Here is a 23723-nt window from a genome sequence, read left to right on the forward strand (position 1 = left end):
CACTGAAATTAATAGCACTTTCTTCCAAGTAAATGGGTTTAGGACCAAGGTGAGAGAGGGAGAAGCATGAAATTAGCATTTTAAAGATCAAAACCTTTTTAAAAAGAAGTGTTAAAAGTACCCTTGCAAAAGGTGTACTTACTTGAATTTCAATAAAACTTATGTCAGCATCTTTCGTCAATAAGGTTAATATTTCATATACTACAGCTAAACCTACTAAATAATTTATACCATGAGATGAATACATAATTTTACAGTTTCACATCTAAAGTTGTTCTCTTGAGAGTGCAGCATTGTACAACTTTCAAAATAAATATATATATAGGTTTTAAATAGCATCACAATTAAGGCACAATAGCATTAATCCTTGAAGAACTGCAATCTCAGCAAGTTGTCTCATGAAAAAACGTTCGTTTCGCTAATAAATACTTTAAATAGTCATTAAATTGCATATAAATCATCCCCCCAAAATCCCTTAACACAGTTCTTAAAAGGTTTTAAATCAGCAAATTTCTTCCTGTCTTTATTCTCAAGCCATGAATAGATACAATAAATAAAAAGAAGAGGCTGTTGTAGTAAAGAGCTGATCCTATTTCAGAATCCGAATAGCTGACACTAGCAGTCAAAGTTTCCTAAAAGTGAAACAGGATGGGGGAGAGGGGATTAGAATGTGACAAGCTCATCAAACGAGCACAAGTGATGTGTTCTTTTCCAGAATGGTCTGCGTTACTGATTGTCTGTACAGCTGTTGCGCCCATTAATTCCACAACACTTGCTCCATAGTCCCATTCATACAGAGGACAGATGAGAAAATAACTTTGGTGCCTGTCCACCCTTTTCCCAAAAGGCCATGTTCCTTCGTTCGTTTGATCCCCATTATGAGATCATAAGAATTAAAAAACAAAACAAAACTTATTCAAAGTTCTGTAGGCCATAGTGAAAAAGCTGTGATGACAGTCAGTGCTTTCAACATTTAAATAATAGTCATCTTCAACTTGATACAGGCTACATATTGCTCACCTGGATATTTTTCCCTGATATTATAAAAACCCATCTTTTACTTTTTTTTTCCTTTCTCTTTTTAAAATGAAAGATTCTATTGTTAATTTCTGCCATCCTTTCATGATAGGACGATGGCCTGGGCTGATGCTTGAAACTGTTACAATATCCACCTTACAATACTACCCATGGTATGGATGCATACTGTACAGAGACAGTGGAATTTGTTTTGTGTAATACTCTATTGCATTGTAATTTTCCATAAAGCTGGATTAGTTAAGGTTAATTGCTTCTTTCAAAACTATTTCTATTGGAAGGCTGGAAGGTAAATATGAGAAAAATTTAAAGAGAAAACTTCCTTCACGAGTCCATCTGTTATTGCATGCGATCTGTTTGCAGCTGTTGAGGCTGATATTGGCCAAAGGCAGCAGCGGCTGCTGCAGCTGTCCCAGGTGCCGCTGCAGTGATTGGTTGCTGGACTGTGTAGCCGTAACCCCCAGCGGTGACATAGCCTGCAGCAGCCGGGGATGCTGCATAAGGATACTGGTCATAGGCTGCTGCTGCAGCAGCAGCAGCAGCAGCTGAATACTGAGCATAGGCAGCTCCGGTGTAGTCAAGGTAAGGTGAGGTGGAGGCAGCAGCTGCAGTGGGTTGGACATGTGGAATTACTACTCCTGGCTGCACAAAAGCCTGTGGATAGACATAGTGGGCAGGGATCCTGTTGAGAAACAGAAGACAAAGTTAGAGGTCACAAATAAGGTCTTGCTTCCCAGTTCAGAACTAAAAAACAAACTCAAAATTTAGTTGTTGTTATATGCATAGGGTTGCCACAATAACTAGTTTCAATAGGCAAAATGACCATTATAGAAACCACTGTTAAAAGAAAATCAACTATGCTGTGTTAGTGCTGACTTAACAGCATGGCTCTTAAACTCCATAAAACCACACTACTACTAATTTTGAGACAGTTAGAGGGGCCTTGTCATATGTAAGATTTAATAGACCCATTAAAAGAAAAATCTCATTTATTCCAACTACTAGAGTGGAGAATACAGAATTTAACGTGATGTACAAGTGACCATTTCTCCAAATACTTACTAATCCACCAAATGTTGACAAAATTCTGAGTTCTACAAGTCACAATACAGTTTTGTAACTATGCCATGAGTTATTTGGAAAACATATTACTTGAACTTTCCAAGATTTTTATATTTGTTTGTCTTAATTACCCACTTTACAAAAATATACTGATCTGGGGAAATCAAAACAAGTCGTATATCGTGGCAACCCTACTTGTATTGCTATGCAGACTCAGCACACATTAATTCCTCTGCAACCTCAGTCAACCTTATTAAAAATAAAAAAAATAAAAAACCACAGGCGACAAAGGAGTGTAAAATAGAAGTTCACAAGTGTGGTAAACACAGCAAGAATCACACTTCTCAAACGAACTATAGTGCAATTCACTCCGTCACAAAAGGCCACCGAGGGGAAAGCTACACAGATGCCATTAAAATTCATAACAGTGATTCCCTGAGTAGATGTGCATCACACTTCTGAAGAGGTTACAAGGTCGTGAAGGTCAAACCTGTTGCCAAATATCAGGCCATTGGGTGTCTGCCTTGTGCTAGGTTGTTTACTTCTATGCAAGACATACTTGGAAAAGGGTGGGGAGAACTGGGTGCTGGATTATAGTCAAGTAGATCTAGTGTTTAACAGAGGCAGAAACATATTTTGAGGGAGGGGGAAAAACCACTGTTTGCAAATACATACTTGAATATCCTCCACATTGTGAAATGTTGCTTCTTTTTTTAGGTGCTCAGAAGCACAAGCAGGCTAGTTTTGATACTTGTAGCAATGCTGTCACACCACAAAAATAACAACAACACAGCATTCATATTGTGCTTTGAATGTTCAAAATGCTTCACGTACATTCTCTCAGTAATGCTTACAGAAGCGCTGTAAGACAGATCGGTATTATTATTATTTCCATATCATAGATAGAGGTGAAGCTGAGAAGTTGTGGTCTTCAACTCATGGGTCAGGTGGGTTGTGGAACCTGCTGAGTTATAAAACCCTGTAAAGTTGCCATTTTTTTAAATAGATTCCTTTTTTAAAAAGCACAGGCTGGTTCAGAGACTTGGGCTCCTCCTCTTTATCTCACATGACTGTGATGTCATGCTTGAAGCTCACTGGGCCCCATAATGCCACCTGAGGCTGAAAGCGGATCCTGGGTCTGAACAGTGGAAGACCACTGTCTTAAGACCACCAAACAAATATATAGCTGAAGTGAGATGTAACCCAGGTGTTTCCCAGCTTACACTCTTTAGTTGCTAGGCTACACAAACTCTCAGTTCCCTCCCCCTGTTGAAAATATGCATACAGGTTCATCCCTCATTCCATTATACCATGAAGAAACAGAAATGCGGAGTTTTGTTTTGCTTTTTGTCAACAAGTCGCAGTTGACTTATGGCGACCCAGCAGGGTTTTCAAGGCAAGAGACGTTCTGAAATGCTTTGCCATTGCTTGCCTCTGCGTAACAATCCTGGTATTCCTTGGTGGTCTCCCATCTAAATACTGACCCAGCTGACCCTGCTTAGCATCCCAGATCTGATGAGAGCTGGCTGGCCTGGGCCATCCAGGGCAGGACTATGCAGAGTTACTCAAATCTAAACCCACTGGTTTCATGAGCAGTAGAAAATTCAAAGCTTTGACTTGCAGATAGAAATATATGCCAAACTTTCACCCAACATAGATCAGAATTTGAATGAGACCCGACCCGTGCACACACAGATGGAGAATAAAAATTTCAAACTTGCATGAAAATGTCAAAAGTTGTTTCCCCAGCTGTAGCACAAGACAGTTCAACCTCTTATCCCTATATAAAACATGGTTAAGATTTTTAGAAATTGCATTTAAATAAAAAATTAGTTTTAACTTTCACTTAAACTGTCAACTAGCCAGATGCTCTCACTGGCAGTCATAGAAGGCAGGTATAAAAAGATCCACTTCTCGGAGAGAAAGTGTTTATGTATACTTGGGGAAGTAGAGACTTGAGAACTTGTGTTTTGTCGTCCTTTTTACAACGGAATGCGAATGAAGATTATTTACACTTTATCAAAGAAAATCCCAGGTTGTTCTGAAAAAACTCGACAAACTCCTCTCTGATTAAAATCCACAAGTAATGTGTCTAAATTCTGTGCTTTGTATGTAAAGTTTGCCACAGGTATAATGATAAAAATGCTAAATTAATTTAAATTTTAAATTCATATTTTTACTGTATCTTACTGCATTTTGTTTTTATTTTAGCTTTCATAGTTTTATTTATTGATTTTATTGTTAACTGAATTATACAAGTGGCTAAATGATTTTACTATTATCATGAATTAGTCCTTTTGTGTTGTACTATCGAAAACTGCTTTTGTCTTCACTTGAATTTTTTATATATATGAATATGTATTTTCTGGTCAATGACCATAATAACAATAAAAGTAAAGTAAAATTGTCAACCAAGAAAATGTTTATTTGAAGACTTCCTTGAAATATTGTCGAAGGCTTTCACGGTCAGAGTTCATTGGTTCTTGTAGGTTATCTGGGCTGTGTAACCGTGGTCTTGGTATTTTCTTTCCTGACGTTTTGCCCGTGTTACTGTTACTCCGTGTTACTGTGTTACTCCTCTGAAGATGCCGGCCACAGCTGCGGGCGAAACGTCAGGAAAGAAAATACCAAGACCACGGTTACACAGCCCGGATAACCTACAAGAACCAATGAACTTCCTTGAAAGTTTCCAACTAAAAAAATTAAAGTATTAGGAATCTAACTTAAAACATTTAGACCATTAATATTATACTATTCCAGCTGGGAGAACTGTGAAGTGTAAGAATTGTCTGTGTGTGTGGGGTGGGGGGAGTGGGGGGCAGAGTATAGCAAAAAGTAAATTTTATTATCAACAAGAGCTTTTACAGCTTTTTTTAAATTAAAATGTTACCATATTTTAAAGTGATAAATTACTAAGTCTTCTCTTGAGGTTCTTCTGTGCTAAAATTGAACTCAGTAATAATTTATGTTTTCCAGCTATAATGGCTGAGAGCCAGCATGGTGTACTGGTTGAAGTGGCGGCCTAGGATCTGGGAAACCCTGGTTCGAATCCTTACTCTGCCATGGAAACTTGCTGGGTGACTTGGGCAAGTCACACACACTCAGCCTCGACCGTGGCAAGTATTTGGATGGGAGACCTCCAAGGAATACCAGGGGCATGATGCAAAGGCAGGCAATGGCAAACTACTTCTGAACCTCTCTTGGCTTGAAAACCTTATGGGGTTGCCATAAATCAGCTATAAAGCTATAAATCAAATAAGCATTTAGGATAAACCAAATTCCTCGATAATTTCACTATAGTTTAAAAGTAGTCAATTTCCATGGATTGCTTTTGCCAAATCTTTTTTTAAAAAGGGATCTTTTAATAATCATGTAAAGCTTATCATAGTAGCCTGCAATAGGAAAAAAAACAACTCTTTAGCTCTTTCTCTGTGCCAGCAGAAACACTGCCTGATTTTTAAGGACACTCGTATCTTTCTTGTTGAAAAAAAAATCTAGACAGATAAGGGAATGTACTCCCAACTTAAGCTCTTGCAACTTTTTTTTAAGCCAAGAAATGAACAGGTGGGGGAAATTATGGAACATTATCCCTTTAGAACCCCCTCAGTCTACAAGATGCCTGCACTGTTTGCAGGCGCCCCCCCCCTTATGCCATTTTGCACATGGTGATTGACAGGACAAGCTGCAGTGGGTCTATTTTTGATCATCTGTCATGCGACAAGAGCTTCCAGCTGAGTAAAATGACTTTATAAGGCCAAAGTATACTTCCATCTGCTGGAAAGGCCAGCATGCAGAGATCGCCATGATACCGAAATGCAAGCTCCTTTTTATGCCCATCAAGGTCGAAAGGTTAAAGACTCTTTCCCCATTATACTGCCGAGGTATCTTTATTTGATAGCTGAAAGGGTGTTTTAAGCTAAAATACCATTTAGTGTGTAATGGTGCCAACATAAATGTAGAACTCTTTCTTTTTTTACCTGGGAACATTAAAAACCAGAATAGCAAATCTACCACTTCAACATAGTACAAATAAGTCTCACTGATTTCAATAGAGCTTTCTTCTAAAGTTAGGTTGCAGACATTCAGCCCAATCCTTTGAATGTTTACTCAGAATTTACACGTGTGCAGTATACGAGCTCTATTAGTTTATGCCATTATCTTAACCAATGCAGGTTTGTTTTTTACGAAGCCAAGAACCACCACAAAGTACATGCTGAACCACACATACAATTGATAACCTCATGGTTCAGACCTAAAGACAAAACACAGGTTAGAAGACGAAGAAGTGCTGGTTTTTACATGCTGACTTTCTCTACCATTTAAGGAAGAATCAAACCGGCTTACAATCTCCCCCTCCCCACAACTCACCCCCTGTGAGGTAGGTGCGGCTGAGAGAGCTCTAAGAGTTGTGACTATCCCAAGGTCACCCAGCTGGCTTCATGTGGAGGAGTGGGGAAACCAACCTGGTTCACCAGATTAGCATCCGCTGCTCACGTGGGAGGAGTGGGGAATCAAACCCGGTTCTCCAGATTAGAGTCCACCACTCCAAACCACCGCTCTTAACCACTACACCAGGCTGGCACTACACGAACAAGAAAAAACTGAGGAGACACTTGGGCTTGTGCACCCCTTTGCACAAGGTTCAAATCCTGTTTTTTAGGGGAAAGTATAGTTTATGGTGCAGATATAACAACAAACTATGATTTGTCACAAAACTGATCTGCTCCCGCAAAGCTTAGGAAAGGAAAGGGGGTGGGGGTGGGACAGTGAACCCGACAATACTCAGTGTTATTAATGTAACAGCAAAGGTTTTCCATCATGTCTGAACTGTGCCCACAGCTGTGTGACACATAGAACATTGAAAACAGAAACACAACCAGATCTGCAACAACAATGATGCTTATGGAGTAAATTCTTCATGAGGGTGTTTTCTTGTATTCAGGGTTGATGAACTGAATGATCTTCATTATGTTCTTTGTGCATGCTAAGACATCACAATATTCATTGAACTTCTACTGCATTTTAATTTTTTCTTTTTCAAGTCCAGATTCATTCTGTGCACTAAGCTTCACAAGTGCTTAACATTAAGAATGTGTTTAATCATGAAATTAAACTCTCAACACACCATGCAACCCCTTTAACTGCTTAATGCCACCAGAGGAGGCTTACTGGATACTTTTTTATTGCTAACCAATGGTGAGAGCATCCCTGGTAGAAGCCGAATGAGGACTCAGACAAATGAGAGAAGAGAGACTTCGAGTAAAATTACAGATGGCCATAATTAAATGTTCAAAACTGTCACTGCTGATAGTGTAGAATGTGAGGCATGCAGCAAGCAGAAAGCAAGGCCTTTTATATGCGGGTTGTTTCTGTAGTTATCACCCCCCCCCCGACTATTTTGGGGCTTCATTTTCATTATGCACATCTTTTCCGACCTTTAGGAGTCACTTCACTCTCTCCCTGTGCTTTCCCCCGCGTTTTCTGGATGCCGCCAGAAACAGCACCCAGAAAACACAGGGAAAATGTGAGGAGAGAGCGAAGTGACTTCTAAAGGTCGGGAAAATGTGCATAATGAAGAAAACAAAACCCCGAAGTAGTCGGGGGGGGGGGTGATCGCAATGGAAACAACCAGTGCATAAAAGGCCCAAATCTTAGGCTGTAATTAAAAAAACGTTTCATCAGCAGCTTTGGGGGGGAAATTCTGTGTCTATGTTCTGATAAGTAAATATTATTTTATTCAAGGAGGCTTACTCACAGTTGTGCATACAATTAGATTGTAGCCTTATTTTCAAAAATTGCAAACTAGCTTTTTGTTAATAAAACTGCCTAAGTTTTACCCTTCTTCTAGAACACTGCAGTTCCATATCACACAACTGATGCCATTTCAGAAAACTTCTTGGCATTCTTGTTTCTGTATTGTCCTGCAATTCTAATCAGCCATGTCATTTACTTTTTTTGGCCATGAAAAAATTCTCTCGGCAATTGCAGGCAGACATGAAAGCAGAGGCTACATTGAAAATACACCATTCAGATCTTCTTGTGTTATGCACAAAGGAATCCCAGGAAATAATTAATTAATTAATTAATTATAATAATTAAATTGGGCTAGCTTGCATGGTGTGTCGACACAATTTACCAGTAAGAAAGAAGGGATGAGGGTTCAGTAGCACATTTCAGCAAGCACACACTGACCTGACAAGGAGCAAGAAAGCAAACACAATAGTTCTTTTCTGTGGATTGATTGAACCAAACAACCACTCCCCACCTACCCTTCATTCAAGAAGACAGATTGTGAAAAATATGATAGGAATAAGAGGTTACATGAGACGAGGGGCATGCAGAGTAAAAAGCATTGTCTAACTGCTAGTGATGATGGCAAGCGTCATGGACTGCATGAAATATGGGAAACGGGAACGTGTCCTTCTAAGTGTACTCTATAACATCACAGCCCACTATTTTAAAATGGGTCTCTAGCACAGAAAATTACATGAACACAGCCAACTTTCTAGTTACGTTAGTTTTTCCAAGAGATGGTTTAAGTAAGTATTTACGAATTATGCATAATGGGGCAAGGAAGAAGTTTAAAATATCACAGCAGATCAGCTGCAAGCAAGATGCCAGGGTCTTCTGCAGCAATACTGAAGAATATGCAGTTCCTCCCACTTAAAAAGAATAGTTTCACCACAGGAGCTGAGGTGAGCCAATTCATAAAGTTGAGTGATACTTTCAGGTAACACCAAAACAGTAAACTATTTGGAAATGGTCACCTTAGGATCTGATTTGATCTTCCTAGCATTCATTAGGTCTAGTTCCTCATATATTAGCACTGGTGTACCATTACATTTATACTCAAAATATATTTAACATTTAAAAGAATGTTTCTGAAAAATAGTTTGGGATAGATCTTTTTCTTTTAAAAAACCCTCTGCAGCTGCACAAGGTTAGCATCGTGCATAACAATTAACTTTTATGCACGATGTTGTATATTCTATTATGTTTACAGTATAGATGATTGCCTTAAAATGGATATACATGTCAAAGCAGGACCTACTTCATCCAGTAACAGCACAGCCCAACAAATGATTTTAAACTTAGTTTACTGGAAAGTAAAGGACATGGGGGGGGGGGGTTGGAATGAGTAAAAGACTATAATCTAAATCCAACTGAATGGAATATTAGAATTGAAGAGAATTGAAAGTTTAATCCTAAACACTAATTTGAATGATGGAATATAGATTGAAAATATGAGGGAATGAATTTTAAGCACATCACATCAATTTCAACGAAACTTATTTCCAAACAGCTATAATAAGAGTCGAGTTCCATACAGCAGTAGGGTAGCCTGATGTTGAAGTTTGGTTCTGGAGTGTCTTGCTTCGGTCCAGCAATTACTTGTGAGCATGGGAGCTCCATGCGGAGTGTGTGTCCCCCACCCCATCACAAGCTACTCTTTTTCACCTTAGAAAATGAAGTGGCTCTACATGCACAAAAGACAAGCAACATGGAGTTGCCTATCTGCTTGAGTGACTGTCAGGAAGCACACTGGAGGTCCTTTGTGGTTTGGGCCATTACCATAACATCATGTTCACTACACGAACACATGAAAGTGCCTTATACAGAGTCAGACCATTGGTCTAGCAAAGTCAGTATTGTCTACTCTGTCAGTGGTTCACCAGAGTTTCAGGTGGAGGTCTTTCACATCACCTACTACCTGATCCTTTTAACTGGAGATGCCAAGGATTGAACCTGGTCCATACCATCACAATATAGCCTCTGGTAAAAACATCCTAATTATTATTCAGTAAACTTTAGATCAGTGTGAAACTTGATAAAATAGTCAAAGGGACTTGCAGAACAAACTTGATAGAGTATTTGGCTAACTAGTTTCTGTCCCTCTCATCTTAATAGACTGGAAAACTGCATCCTCTTCTCCTACCATGAAAGGAGCAATCCTTTAGCAAATATATGTACACACATGCTTCCCTACTATTAGAAACTAGTAATCTTATGAGAATTGTGTTGTATTATTTGTTGGTTCAAAATACTAAGACTACTAAAGGAATTATTAAAGTGCATAAAAGAGGGGAATTCAGGCCATCTTTTATCACTCTTGTGTATTTCATTCAGGATATTCATAAGTTAGGAGAAATCTAAAGAACCTGTTCAAAACAAATCGCAAGAACATATTTGAAGTCCTTCATAAAGTAGTTGTAGTTAAGGCAAATTTCAAGCTGCTTAGTTAGGTTAAATCTAGATGTTAAGTACATAATTTTTCTCAGATTAAAAAATCCTAAAGAAGCATACACTGTGAGGGGGTGGTGGGGAAGAGGGAGAGAAAGAAAGAAGGCTACTTAACCCTTTCCCTTCCAGCTGTCTTTCCTCAAAAAAATCCACCTTGGCTGCTTTCACCCTATGTCTCACTCTGGATGTAAGAGCATAACCTTTTCAGCAGAAAAATGGCCAGAGGTAGAAGGGTTAAAAGGTCCCCTGGCCTGCCATTCCTCCACTTAATTCAATGCCTCCCTAGTTTGCTTTTTGATTTAAAAGGATATGGGACAAGTTATAGTGGGGGAGCTGCTGGTTTTCTCATGATAATAAGATACAGTATTTCAAAGCTATTCTTAACAAATAAACAGGAATCCTGTGATGATTCTCCTTGCTTCCTTTTTAAAACATTTTCTAACAGATTTCAGTCAGCAACTATTACAAAGGCGGTACAGTAAAGAAAACTCAAGTAAACTTCATCTTCTACTTTTATGCTCAATTATTTAAAACCCAGACCAATTTTAGAAGTAACACCCTTTTTAAAGGAAATACATATTAAATTTTATAAAGACTTTTTTAAAAGCCTCTAACTGGAAAGTTTAAGTGGACGCACATTGTTAATAGAGAGCTCCACACCCTTCCCAAAAAACAAAAACAAACTGTAACATGCAAGCAATAAGTTGATTTTTCTTTTTTAAAAAAAAGAAATCAAAAAGTCACACAAATTTAGCACTCACTACAAAGTACGGTTAAAAAAATAAAGAAATCACAGGCTACAGCTCGAAAGCAAGAAAAGCAAGTCCCTTTGCTCCCCATGGCAAAGTCAACACTTCTCAACAAAACCAAAGACCACCAAAAACAAAAAAACTCACTACAGCTCTTTCAATTAAATAAAAGCACACAGTTTAGCTATCAACACCACTTCATTGCTGTAATAAATAAAAAAAGCACACGGGTATCTATTGACTATATAGAAAAAAAACATACATGCATCGTTAATCACCATTTTAGCTCGTTTGTGTGTTTTGAGTCTACTGGTTACAGAGTTTAATTCCAAACAGAACTATTCCACCTCTTATCATCATATCCTTCTCATCAGTTATCTTAACTGTAAACGATCCCTGTCAGATTAGAAAGAGATAAATAACATTGGGTCAAGTTGAAGAAAAATACTGCATGGGGCACACAGTGGCTTGCTTACTAAAAATAAAAAAGAGGGAGCAAGAGAAAGAGAGTGTACACCTTTCTGGTTTTTACCACATGATCTAAGGAGGATTGGCCTGCTTGTGTGCAAGGACTGCATGCATCTCACATCACTTGACTCAGCTCTAGTACTTATTAAGAGAATTATCAGGTAAGTGATGGCATTTTAATCTGGAAATTTGAAAAAAAAAAGATTTAATACCAGTCAATAATCACCCTGGAAGCCATTGATATGTACACATTATGGGTTGGATCCAACCAGCTTTTCCACTGGTGAAAAAGTGGAGGGGGGTCCCCGTAACCACTGAAAGGTTACTGTGGAGATAATGGACCATACATGGGCAAAAAAAACAACCCATGTGGAACGGAGACTGCAATAAGGAGGGGAACTAAAAGTGAACAAGTTTGGCTGGATCCAGCCCTATTATTTCCCCCCCATCCCAAATACTAGTTTAAGGTATACTTACCCAAAAGGCCTCTGTATTAATGCTGGATGGAGCTGCTGAACACCAAAGGCAAAACCTATGAACAAAACACATCACAGAAGAATTGCTTTTTTACGAATTCTAATACTGATTTGAAGACATACAAATCAGGAAAGAATGATCCAATGCCACATGGTTTGAACGAGTTCAGTTGTATAGATTTTTTTCATCTCTCATTAATACAGGGGAGGTATTATTCCTTGTAAATATACATTTATGTGCAAAACATAAAGTTCTCAATCTGCTAACTTTGGTTGCAGCTGACTCCAGAGCTTCCTCTTCACCTCTCCCTCATATGAATTTCCACTCTGTTTGTTTTGACCATGGTGCTGGATTATGTTTTCCTCAGCATTAACCCTGGTTTCTGTTTTTAAATCCAAACTTGAAGCTGGTTTACAAAAAATCCAGGTAATGCTAATCTGGTTAGTTATGGCCAACGTAGAGATACGTATGAAGCTGATTTATACAGCGTAAGACCATAGGCCTTTCAAGATCAGCATTGTCTACTCTGACTGTCAGTGACTCTCCAAGGTCTCAGGTAGAGGTTTTTCCCCCAATCACCTGCTGCCTAAGCCTTTAAAACTGGAGATGCTGGAGGCTGAACTTGAGATATGCAAAGCAGGTGCTCTATCACGGAGCTACAGTACTCCCCTGACGATGTAATAACTTATCCTGAAACACCTTGAGAAAAAGAGGGAGAAATGAATGCATAAGAGGAATAAGGGGTAGTGAGGATGCTCATGGTGACCTAAACCACTTTAAGGAGAACGGTGATAATTTCATAGAATCATAGAGTTGGAAGGGACAACCAGGGTCATCTAGTCCAACCCCCTGCACAATGCAGGAAATTCACAACTGCCTCCCCCTCCCACACCCCCAGTGACCCCTACTCCATTGCCAGAAGACGGCAAAAAAAAAAATCCTTCAAACAACTCAAAATTGTTGATGCCATCTCTTTGGCTTAATTAACTCTGCATAGCCATGGTTCAACACCCAAATCATGATTTGAGCTTTCAAACTGACAAACCATGGTTGAACACCTACTTGTCTGCATTCATCTATGCTCTCAGCATTCAGCTTCCTTCATTCACTTCTATCTCCACTGTGCAGCAGCCCTTTGAGAAGTGTGTTAGTGACGTTGTAATTGCTATACTGCGTTAGTGATACTGTAATTGCTATACTGAATATACAGCCTTCATTATTACCCCATAATCCCTGATTTTAATTTTCCAAAATCAGAAGTGCTAGACCTGGAGCCCCTTTTAAATGGAAGCTGGTTGTGATAATTCAGTGGTGAAGTAGAAGCATTCGAACATGGAGTTTTAACACTTGAAAACAAGTTACAGGCTTAACTTCCATCTCAAATTAAGCCCGCATACTCCCCAACCTTTCCTAAACAGTATTTAGCATGCCAGCCCGCATTTAGCAGCACCATGCAACCAACAATATAGCCTGTTCTTCTTGTCACCTTGACAAAATACATTCCTGTCAATACAAAATGTGACTTCAGACTCAGAAAAAATTGGATGCCATTTCCATGTTGTCAGGGCAGCCTGCTGCTTATACCAGACAAAAACCTTGGCCGCCACAGACAGCAAAGAGTGCCCATGCTGACTGCTGATACTACCAACTTGTTATATACTAGATCAGAGATTCCCAAACTGTGCTCCAAGGGGCCTTTGGTGCTCCGCAAAACATCTCCTAGTGCTCCATGAAGACATTGGAAAGAAAAATACTACTGTCATTCGGTTTAGTATATAGGTGATAGGTGAACAGTAGTGCTCTGTGACGAATTTCTCTCCAGAAAAGTGCTCCACGACTCAAAAAGTTTGGGAAACTCTGTACTAGATCATGTGTGCTTGTTTCAAAGTGTTCAATGCTGTAAGTTTTTAATATGATGAAAAAAGTGATATTGTACGTTTTCTTATTACCATACCATAATGAATTATAAATTTTTATTCTACTTCCCCCACAGCTTTTCTGAGACCCCTTCTACCAACCCAGCATCTGCTTGGGGGAGGGGGAGTGCACGCAAAGCCTCTCATGCACAGCTGGGTGCGTCATTCAGCTGTTGTGCATGAGGTTTTATGTATCAAGTGGAGGGCTCCCCATCACAGCTTCTCCTCCCAAAAGACAGAGCGCACACACAAAACGCCTGGAAAAAAGTAACCCCTCCCCAGATGCTGATTGTCTTCTGAGAGAAGTTGAATCACTCCCAAGATCCCACACAGGAATTTTCTGCAGATACATCATGTCCCCCCCCCCCCACCAAGGGAGGTCCTACCCCAGATCTTTTGGCTCAGTAATGTCACTCTGACTATCAAGTTGTACACAGTTATGCCAGTACTCCAGAAACAAAGCCTTGAAAAATGTCTAGCTTTGCTGTACTGCATGCAAATTTGGGCCAAGCCATATTAAATATTCATGGGGTTAGACTGGATCTTACCTATAATTTGCACCCCATACAAGGAGGGGTGCCAATTCCTCCTTCCCACTACAGACCTCTGATCACCCCCATGCCTAATGGGCCCCACTCCCCCGGGGTAGCATTTGGGAGGGGCATTTTGGGCTTCAGTGGGAGCAGGGAAGTGTGCTTGTACAAACAAAAAACCTTCCATCTGCAGAAACTGTAAGCAGGAGTCAAGCAATCGGTTGGCATACAAGGCTTAGACTGAAATCATACGTATGTTGTACACCTAGAAAAGTTGAAATGCAATTGTAAATCATTCTTCTTGCATTACCATCACTTAATTCAGAAACTGAAAAACATATCAAGAACTAGGTTACTATTTTTTGCACATGTGCTTATCCACAGAAAGGCTGAAAAGCACTTTACAATGGCACATGTGGAGTTGGCTTGATTCCACTTGGTTAAACCATATAGAAAGCAAAATTAAACAAATAGGAATCCCCTTGGATTCGCTGTACTGTCTCACAGAGGAAGCAGCTTATGCCCTAATCAAGCACAGATTTCTAGACACAGAACAGAACAACAGGACCTTAGGAGATTGGCAAACAGTAGGTGCTCACCTCTCTGCTGGGAGCCTTCCCTCAACAGCCCTTCTAGACCCCAATATTTAACATGCCTAACTGATCCTAATCAAAGAAGAGCCTGTATGCTGGCTAGACTAAATGTTCTCCCTTCTGCCGTGCTGCAAGAGAGATATAATAAAGTCCCTTTTGCAGAAAGGGTATGTCCTTGTGGGGAGGGTAAAATTGAAACAGTCTCCCACGTTTTAATCAACTGTCCTCTGTATGGTAGAGGTCGTTCTCAATTAATAGACCCTATCTTCGCGGACAAAGAATGGCTACCTGTAAGCATTAAGGCCTCCATCCTTATGAACACGCAGAATCCACTAATAATTGATGTGGTGGCAAGATTTTTACTGAGGACAACTAAAGTGTGTGAAAGCTTGTGCAACACATGAGGTAATTTTAGGGCTGTGAAGTGAGTAACTTCGAATATATTTAAACCTGTTCTAGTGTCAATTTTATGGAGATGATTCTAAATTGTTTTTATGATGTTTATATAGATGTTGTATAACTAATGCCAATAAAGGCTTCGTATTCGTTAAAAAAAGATTCTTTACCAATGATTTTAATCCATCTTGGAATGGCCTTTGGCTATAGCAATAAAGTTTAAATGACTGATTACGGTAGGTTTTGGAATTAGGTGATGTAGCTTCTTTGTTTTAGCTGTGTCCTTTTCAGAAGCTTTGGCCACAAATGGACTTTTCTGATTAGTTGTTGTTTCAGACTAGCCTCTCCTTATAATGTCTCCCACCTTTCTGCTGCTAGTAATTTTAAGCATAAGACCTGTGACAGATATACATTTCACACATCTGACAAGTAAACCCTGAATACATTTTGCTAGAATTCATTTTGTTAAAAGGTGCCACTGGATTTCCATTTAGTAGTTCTCCAACTGTTCATCCCAAAGCAGCTCCACTGAAACAGAATAAGTGGCCTGATGTTTGTATTCTCTGTTTAATGAGATGAGAAGCCAAGCAGGTGGAGTTGGGGTTTTCATTTTCTTACCTGGCTGCATTATTCTTGGTTTTGCTCCTAGGTATGCTAGGTTCACATTCGCCTTTCTGCCATCAATGATTGGATTAGGATCCTTGCAGGCCCTCTCTGCAGCAGCTCGGTCAGCCATGGTCACCTTGACAATAAACCATGCAAAGTATTAGACCCTTGCATTCAACTCCATTCAGAGAGCCCCAAATGTTGTGCGTCTACATCCACTGAAGCATGCTAAACCAAACGCCTTTTCTGACAAACTCTCTCAGCTCTGCTTGCTAGACTGAAAACACCACTATGTACCAAATTTTAGTCTTTGCTTCTTTGTTAAATTAATCACAGAAATTGTATGTGCAATTTTCTGGAATTCTGCAGCCACAGAGCACCCACTTACACAGCAGCATATGCCGCTGATAAAAATACTAACAGGTCATATCAGTCTGCCACCAGCTGGCTCCATCCCATGCCAAAATTTCTGTAGCAACTTTTCTTATGCGAGTTATTATGCAAATCTTCTCCTGAAGGGCATAACTACCACACCCCCATTCTCAAGGGAAGAAATAACCCCTCAAAATAAGAAGCCTCTTTAACAGGATACTTCACACACAAAAATACCCTATAATTTTACTTAGATTTGTATTTCTTGTATCGAGGATTATTCTTGTGGGCTACCTGCTGTTCCAGCCCATTGTTCACAAGTTTTACTTAAGTCCCAAGAAGTGCACCTACCTTTTCTGTCATCTGCCTTCCTCCATCCCAGTGGCAATTACAACCCCTTCCCTTTTCCCTATGGAACCGGGCATACCATTCAAAGGGAAACATGGGCTGCAATCCTAAGCACACCTACCAGGGAGTAACTCCACTGAAGTCAATGAGACTTGGTGGTGGAAAGTCCCATCAAGTCGCAGCCGACTTATGGCAACCCTGTAGGGTTTTCAGGGCAAGAGCTGTTTAAAGGTGGTCTGCCATTGCCTGCCTCTGCTTAGGGAGGCTGGCATCCTTTAGCTGTCCCATCAAAATACCTTGCTTAGAGTCTGAGATCTCACGAGATCTGGCTAGCCTGGTCAGTGCGATATTGGGGTATTTATACTATTTAAGGGCAAGAGTCCAGTAGCACCTTAAAGACTAACAAAAATATTTTCTGGTAGGGTATGAGCTTTCGTGAGCCACAGCTCACTTCTTCAGATAGCTGTGGCTCATGAAAGCTCATATCCTACCAGAAAATATTCTTGTCAGTCTTTAAGGTGCTACTGGACTTTGCCCTTTTCTACTACTGCAGACAGACTAACACGGCTACCCGCTGTATACGATTTAAATTCAGCATTGTTATTAGTGTGTGGCATGCATCTGGACTAGACATATAAATAACGGAGCTTTTAACCTCTCTAGTTGGTGGTGGAGGAAAGCGCCCCCAAGCCGCAGCCGACTTACGGCGACCCCTTTTTGGGGTTTTCATGGCGAGAGACTAACAGAGGTAGTTTCGCCATTGCCTGCCTCTTCGTAGCAATCCTGGTCTTCCTTGGTGGTCTCCCAACCAAAGACTAACCAGGGCCGACCCTGCTTAGCTTCCGAGCTGGCCTGGGCCGTCTTGGTCCGGGCCAGTGGGGTTTCCTTCTGGGCAAACATGCCGAGGATCGCACTGCACGTGTAGAAAAGGGCAAGAGTCCAGTAGCACCTTGAAGACTAACAAAAATATTTCCTGGCAGGGTGTGAGCTTTCGTGAGCCACAGCTCACGTCTTCAGATACAGCTAGAATGGGAACCCATCTGTCTTTAATTCACAGTGGGTAGCCGTGTTAAGTCTGTCTGCAGTAGTAGAAAAGGGCAAGAGTCCAGTAGCACCTTAAAGACGAACAAGAATATTTTCTGGTAGGGTGTGAGCTTTCTGAGCCACAGCTCACTTCTTCAGATGAAGAAGTCAGCTGTGGCTCACGAAAGCTCATACCCTACCAGGAAATATTTTTACAGTGGCTAGTCGTGTTAGTCTGTCTGCAGTAGTAGAAAAGGGCAAGAGTCCAGTAGCACCTTAAAGACTAACAAGAATATTTCCTGGCAGGGTGTGAGCTTTCGTGAGCCACAGCTCACTGCTTCAGATACAGCTAGAATGTGAATCCATCTGTCTTTAATTCACAGTGGGTTAGCCGTGTTAAGTCTGTCTGCAGTAGTAGAAAAGGGCAAGAGTCCAGTAGCACCTTAAAGACGAACAAAAATATTTTCTGGTAGGGTGTGAGCTTTCGTGAGCCACAGCTCACTTTTTCAGATACAGCTCACTTCTTCAGACACTGCACGTGTGTGCGAGCCCTCCTGTGCCACTGCAAGGCTCAGCCTGGAGCGTCTCCCACAGGTGCGGCCGCGCCCCCCACCCCACCCCAAGCGCGCCTCTCCACTTACAAATCCGTAGCCCCTGGATTTGCCCGTCTGCCTGTCGGTGATGACCACGGCTTCCTCGATTTCCCCGAACACCTCGAAGTACTTGCGCAGGCTGGAGTCCGTGGTGTGGTAGGGCAGGCCCCCGACGAAGATCTTGGTGTACGTGGTATCCTTCTGGGTCGTGTGCATCTTCCAAAGGGGGGGGCCTCTCCCCTCCCCACGACGGAGCCGCGCACGGGTCAAACAACCCCCCCCCGCCGCCGCCTCGACGGCAGGACACGCGCGCGCGTCCCCCCCCCCGCGCCTCCCAACTCCCCTCGCGCGCTTCGCCCACCAACTTCGCCCCCGAAAGGCGCCCCCGGCCCTCTCGCCTCAGCCAGACAGAAGCCCTGAGGGGGAAGCGGCGGACCCGGCCTCAAGCGACGCGCCCCCAACTGCGGCTCCCCTCTAAAAGCCGCCGGCTCGACCTCCTCGAGCTCCCGCCGCTCCGGCCCCGCCCCCTCCCAGCAAAGGGGGCGGGGCCGCTCCAGCCATTGGCCGCCGCTCCCCGGCAGTTGGGGAGCAGCTGCTCGGAGGGCGGGGCCTCCGGAGGGCGGGGCCCCTGGCCGGCGTCCCTCTTCGCGCGCGCGCTGGTCAGGCGGTTGGACGGCGCTGAGGGGCTCCTGGCTCCTCTGAGGCGCGGCCGTTGTAAACCCCCCATGGCAAAAAACCCTAGGTGAGAAACTGCCGCCGTTGGGCTTCTCGCAGGATAGGTTATTAGACCTTGGGGGAACGGAAGCGTTCGCCAAAATTGAAAAGCGCGTTAAAGAGCTCGATTATCACAGCGCTGCTTTTCGCGCTCGTCGCGTCTGTTCATCCCAGTTCTTCAGGATACCCCCTCCACGTGGCCTATACATACTATCTGACAACTCTGTAGCGCTTTTTGCTTGGCTGGATTGAATGCCGCCCTGACCTGGATGGCCCAGGCTAGCCTGATCTCGTCAGATCTCAGAAGCTAAGCAGGGTCAGCCCTGGTTAGTATTTGGATGGGAGACCGCCAAGGAATACCAGGGTTGCTGTGAAGAGGAAGGCACTGGCAAACCACCTTGCCATGAAAACCCCAAAAGGGGTCGCCATAAGTCAGCTGCGACTTGAAGGCACTTCACACACACACACACACACACACACACACAGATTGAATGCTAACCCTTCTATGGTAATGCAGGGCAGAATTCTGAATATCACTCAGACAGGATCAGCCCTTGCTCTTCTGGCTCTATTGACTGATGAGCCCATGCCCTTTTGGAAGGCCGCTTTGACGAGGAACTTCGATCGCACTATATTTTCCCCCTTTTAACATACAAATCCAATGCCTCTGTGACTGACATAATGCCTTTTTTTACTAAGCGACAGGACCCCAAGGCTACATTGTCAGTGGCAAGATTTGTTCCAGTCCTTATATCCCTCCAACACTAGATATATGCTGCTCAAGATCAATGGATCAAGGAGCTTCTAAGGGATGAAAGGAAAGGAAAGGATCAGGCAGCTGCGAGGTCACGCCGTACTTGGGGTCTGGGGTGTGTGTGTGTGTGTGGCAGTCAGCAGAAAGCCGAGGAGATCCTTCTCTCTCCCATCCCCCCCCCTGCCATCCCCGCCTCAGGTGAGGAGGGAGCACCCCACTTGCTCTTGGGCGCAAAGGAGAGGCCGCCTGGGGGCGGATGTGCGCCTGTGCCAACCAAAACATGCAGATAATTCACAGTGAGTAGCCGTGTTTGTCTTCAGTAGTAGAAAAGGGCAAGAGTCCAGTAGCACCTTAAAGACTAACAAAAATATTTTCTGGTAGAGTATGAGCTTTCGTGAGCCACCCTATGAGAAGCTCATACCCCACCAGAAAATATTTTTGTTAGTCTTTAAGGTGCTACTGGACTCTTGCTCTTTTCTAACAAAACATGCAGGACGTTATTGTCCTCGTGGCTGCTGCCTGCTTTGCAGCATTTCGAGTTGGGAAAAGTTCGGCGGTGCTGCAAAAGCGCTGTCAAGTCACAGCCCGCTTATGCCACCACGTGGGGCTTTCAGGGCAGCAAGAGACGTTCAGAGATGGATCAGAGTGAAGCCACTTTTAAATTAATGTTTCTAAGTATAAATGGTTTCACTTTCTGTTGATTCAGGCAATCCTACTTGATTTTTTCAGTAATATTCTATGAAGGGGGAAAATATTATCGGTTGTTTCCAATGATAGAAAATGATTAAGGTAACAGCTAGGCTCGAGTCCAGTAGCACCTTAGATTAAGGTAAAAGGCTGTTCATTTGTTGAGGCAAAAAGAAAAAGTTGGAGAAGGGTAACATTAGAATAGATTGCTGCAATGTGCTTTATGTGGTGCTGTCCTTGAATACTGTCTGGAAGCTACAGTTGGTACAGAATGCTGTGGCCAAAGCGATGACTGGAGTGGGTCAAAAGGACTATATCACTCGAGCCTTGTTCCATCTACACTGGCTTTCAGTTTGCTTCTGGACTCGATTCAAGGTGCTGCTATATTGACCTTTAAAGCCCCGTATGGTCTGGGACCAGCAAACCTTAAGGACCACCCACTCCCATATGAACCAACCCATTCACTCCAGTCACCTTTGAAGGCTCTGCTTTGGTTGCCCTCATCATCTGAGGCAAGATGGGTGGCAACCTGAGAGAGTTCTTTCTTGGTCCTGGCACCAAAACTTTGGAACTCCCTCCCCAGGGAAATTTGTCTGTCTCCCTCTGTTGCCAGGGAGGGAAGACTTTTTTGTTTGGTTTGGTATACCCACAATAACAGTTATTGCCCCCTCCCCAGTTCTGGTGTTGTTTATGTGTTGTTATTTAATTACTTTATAATTTTAAATGTTGTTTTTAATTGTTCAGATGTTTTTATGTTTGCGGCCTTGGGGGCCTTGATCAGGTCGGCATTAAAATGTTTTAAACAAATATACAATAAGAGAGAAGACTGGGCTGAGAAATTGGAGAAGATATAGTTAGTGTTATCTTTATTTGGACTGTTACCTTATGGGGTCTACAAAAGTGTTCACAAAGCAGTCAGTATAGACTTGGTGGATTTGTTAGTACACTGTGTGGGCAATGTGTAAAAATTGGTAAGATCCAGCCCTAAATGTACAATATATTATTTCTATATTTCTTTTGAACTTCTCTATTTGCCATGTGGATGAATTATTTTGGGTACATCATTTAGTCTGAAATAAAATATTCAGCTACTGCTGAAACAGTCATTAGTATTACTAAGTAACAAAGAAATAAATTATTTCTTGAAGTTTTTTCTTCATCTATCTTTCCCTTAGGAATCGAAGTTTGAAAAGTTTATAGTAAAAACTACGCTGCAACAAGGATGGCCAAATTCTATAGTGCTGAAGACAACTCTGTCCCTGTACTGTTCTTGCCGTTAATTATTCTCTAATCTAATTATTTTCATGATTGTTTCAAAGGTGATTAATAAGATACTACATTCAAATTAATAATTTGCTGTCAAATTTCTTTGAAAAGTAGTACATGGTAGTTTTACTGGAGAGACAGAGTGGTGTAGTGGTTGATCCAGAATCTGGGAGACATGTTTGAATCCCCACTCTGCCATAGAAGCTTGCTAGGGTATCTTGGCCCACTCTCTCTCAGCCTCACCTACCTCACAAGTTTGTTGTGAGTCCTAAGTAAAAAACGAAGCCTTAATTCTGAATGGTTGAGATATTAACAGCAAGGGCATCTACAGGAATAATTGTAAGGTGACAGGAGAGATGTATTAACTAAAACCGTAGATCAACTGATGCAGATCCATAGATCTCTCTTCCAGGAAGGAAGGCAATTGCCCACTCCTTCCTCCCAACCAAGACGCCTATGTTTAACAATGCACTTCTTTGCAGAATTCCTCTGCAAAGGTCTAAACCCATCAAAATTAATGGGCTTAGAGTAGAGTAATTCTGTACAGGATCACCAAGTTTCCTAACAATTCCCAGGTATCTCCTCCTCGAGTGCCCCTGTGCCTATTGGCATCCTCCGGAATAACCTGTTTCAATTCTAGTACCTCAATGAGGACTTCAGTACAAAGGTAGATGGTATTAGGATTAACCGTAAAAGGATCTCTTCCTATTGTGATTTAAACAAACGATCAGCATCCATCCAGTTTATAAATTAAAAGTACTGTCTTTTGGGAATACAGCAATATGGATTCACTGAAGCAGACCCAAAGGCTGTTGCTTACAATGAATAGTTTTAACCAGTACATTTTATTATAGCCTTCCTCTTGGAGTAGTTGTGTGCAGACAGCTTGCCAGTTGCCACAGTATTCAATGGTATCAACATTAACTGTATTGTCAGGCTTTTTAATTTATTAATGCGCACCAGATGCCGGTCATGTCAGAGAGCAGTGGATGTCATGCAGTCCTTCAGGAGGCTGCTGCAAACAACAAAGGCCTTCTGATTATATTCCACTCTATTTATTCTCACCAATGGTTTATTTCAGCGTATGGTAATGGCTTGTAAGGATATGTGGAACAAGGCATTATGACCTAGCTAGGCTGGAGTTTCTTTCTGATATTGTAAACTCTTTCATTTCACATTTAGGATTAAGACAAGCAAATTAAATAGTTTATGTTGAGTTAATAGCTGTTTTGGCTGATGGAATCTGAATTTTTGACGCAGCTTCATAAGAGTCTGAAGTTGTGAGCCAGCTATAATTGAGAGTGCTTTATTGCCTGGTAATTGTATTCTGAACCACAACATTTGATTAATGAAATAACAACATTTTGAGTTATTTCATAATAATTTCTACCAAGTATAACTTCCTGCTAGAAAGTCCTAAGTAATATAGTAGGGTAGCAGGATATCTAAAAAGTATATGGTACATATGGGGAGATATGTCCTAACAGTATTGTTAGCTTAACTTATGTTGTGATTAGGCCTGTGGACTGAAGTGTCTTCAATTTGATCAGCTGTAAAATATTACGGCTCAAGGTTGACTCAGCCTTCCATCCTTCCGAGGTCAGTAAAATGAGTCCCCAGCTTGCTGGGGATAAAGGGAAGATGACTGGGGAAGGCACTGGCAAACCACCCCATAAACAAAGTCTGCCTAGAAAACGTCGTGATGTGACGTCTCCCCATGGGTCAGGAATGACCCAGTATTTGCACAGGGGACCTTTACCTTTTAAAAATATTAAACGTTAATGTGACTCAATCGTGTAATCATTCTAGATGGGAAAAGGGCATACTACAAGCATAGCAAAAAATAAAATGCCAGCATTATGAAATGTGTACAAATCTAGATGGAGACCA

The 23723-nt window shown here is 41.7% G+C and overlaps 1 protein-coding gene across 1 annotated transcript; it reads right to left on the bottom strand.

Moving 5' to 3' along the window:
- Nucleotides 1–1235: 1235 nt before the first annotated feature.
- RBM24 (RNA binding motif protein 24) lies at nt 1236–18633 on the bottom strand. Its single transcript, XM_056854806.1, has 4 exons — nt 18461–18633; nt 16089–16212; nt 12033–12087; nt 1236–1717 (listed from the first exon to the last, which is right to left on the bottom strand). Exons 1-4 carry the CDS (start codon nt 18626–18628, stop codon nt 1375–1377), a joined length of 690 nt encoding a protein of 229 aa, XP_056710784.1. The 5' UTR covers nt 18629–18633; the 3' UTR covers nt 1236–1374.
- Between the last annotated feature and the right edge of the window lie 5090 nt (nt 18634–23723).

Source organism: Euleptes europaea, chromosome 8 (genome assembly GCF_029931775.1).
Source record: "Euleptes europaea isolate rEulEur1 chromosome 8, rEulEur1.hap1, whole genome shotgun sequence".
NCBI lineage: Eukaryota > Metazoa > Chordata > Lepidosauria > Squamata > Sphaerodactylidae > Euleptes > Euleptes europaea.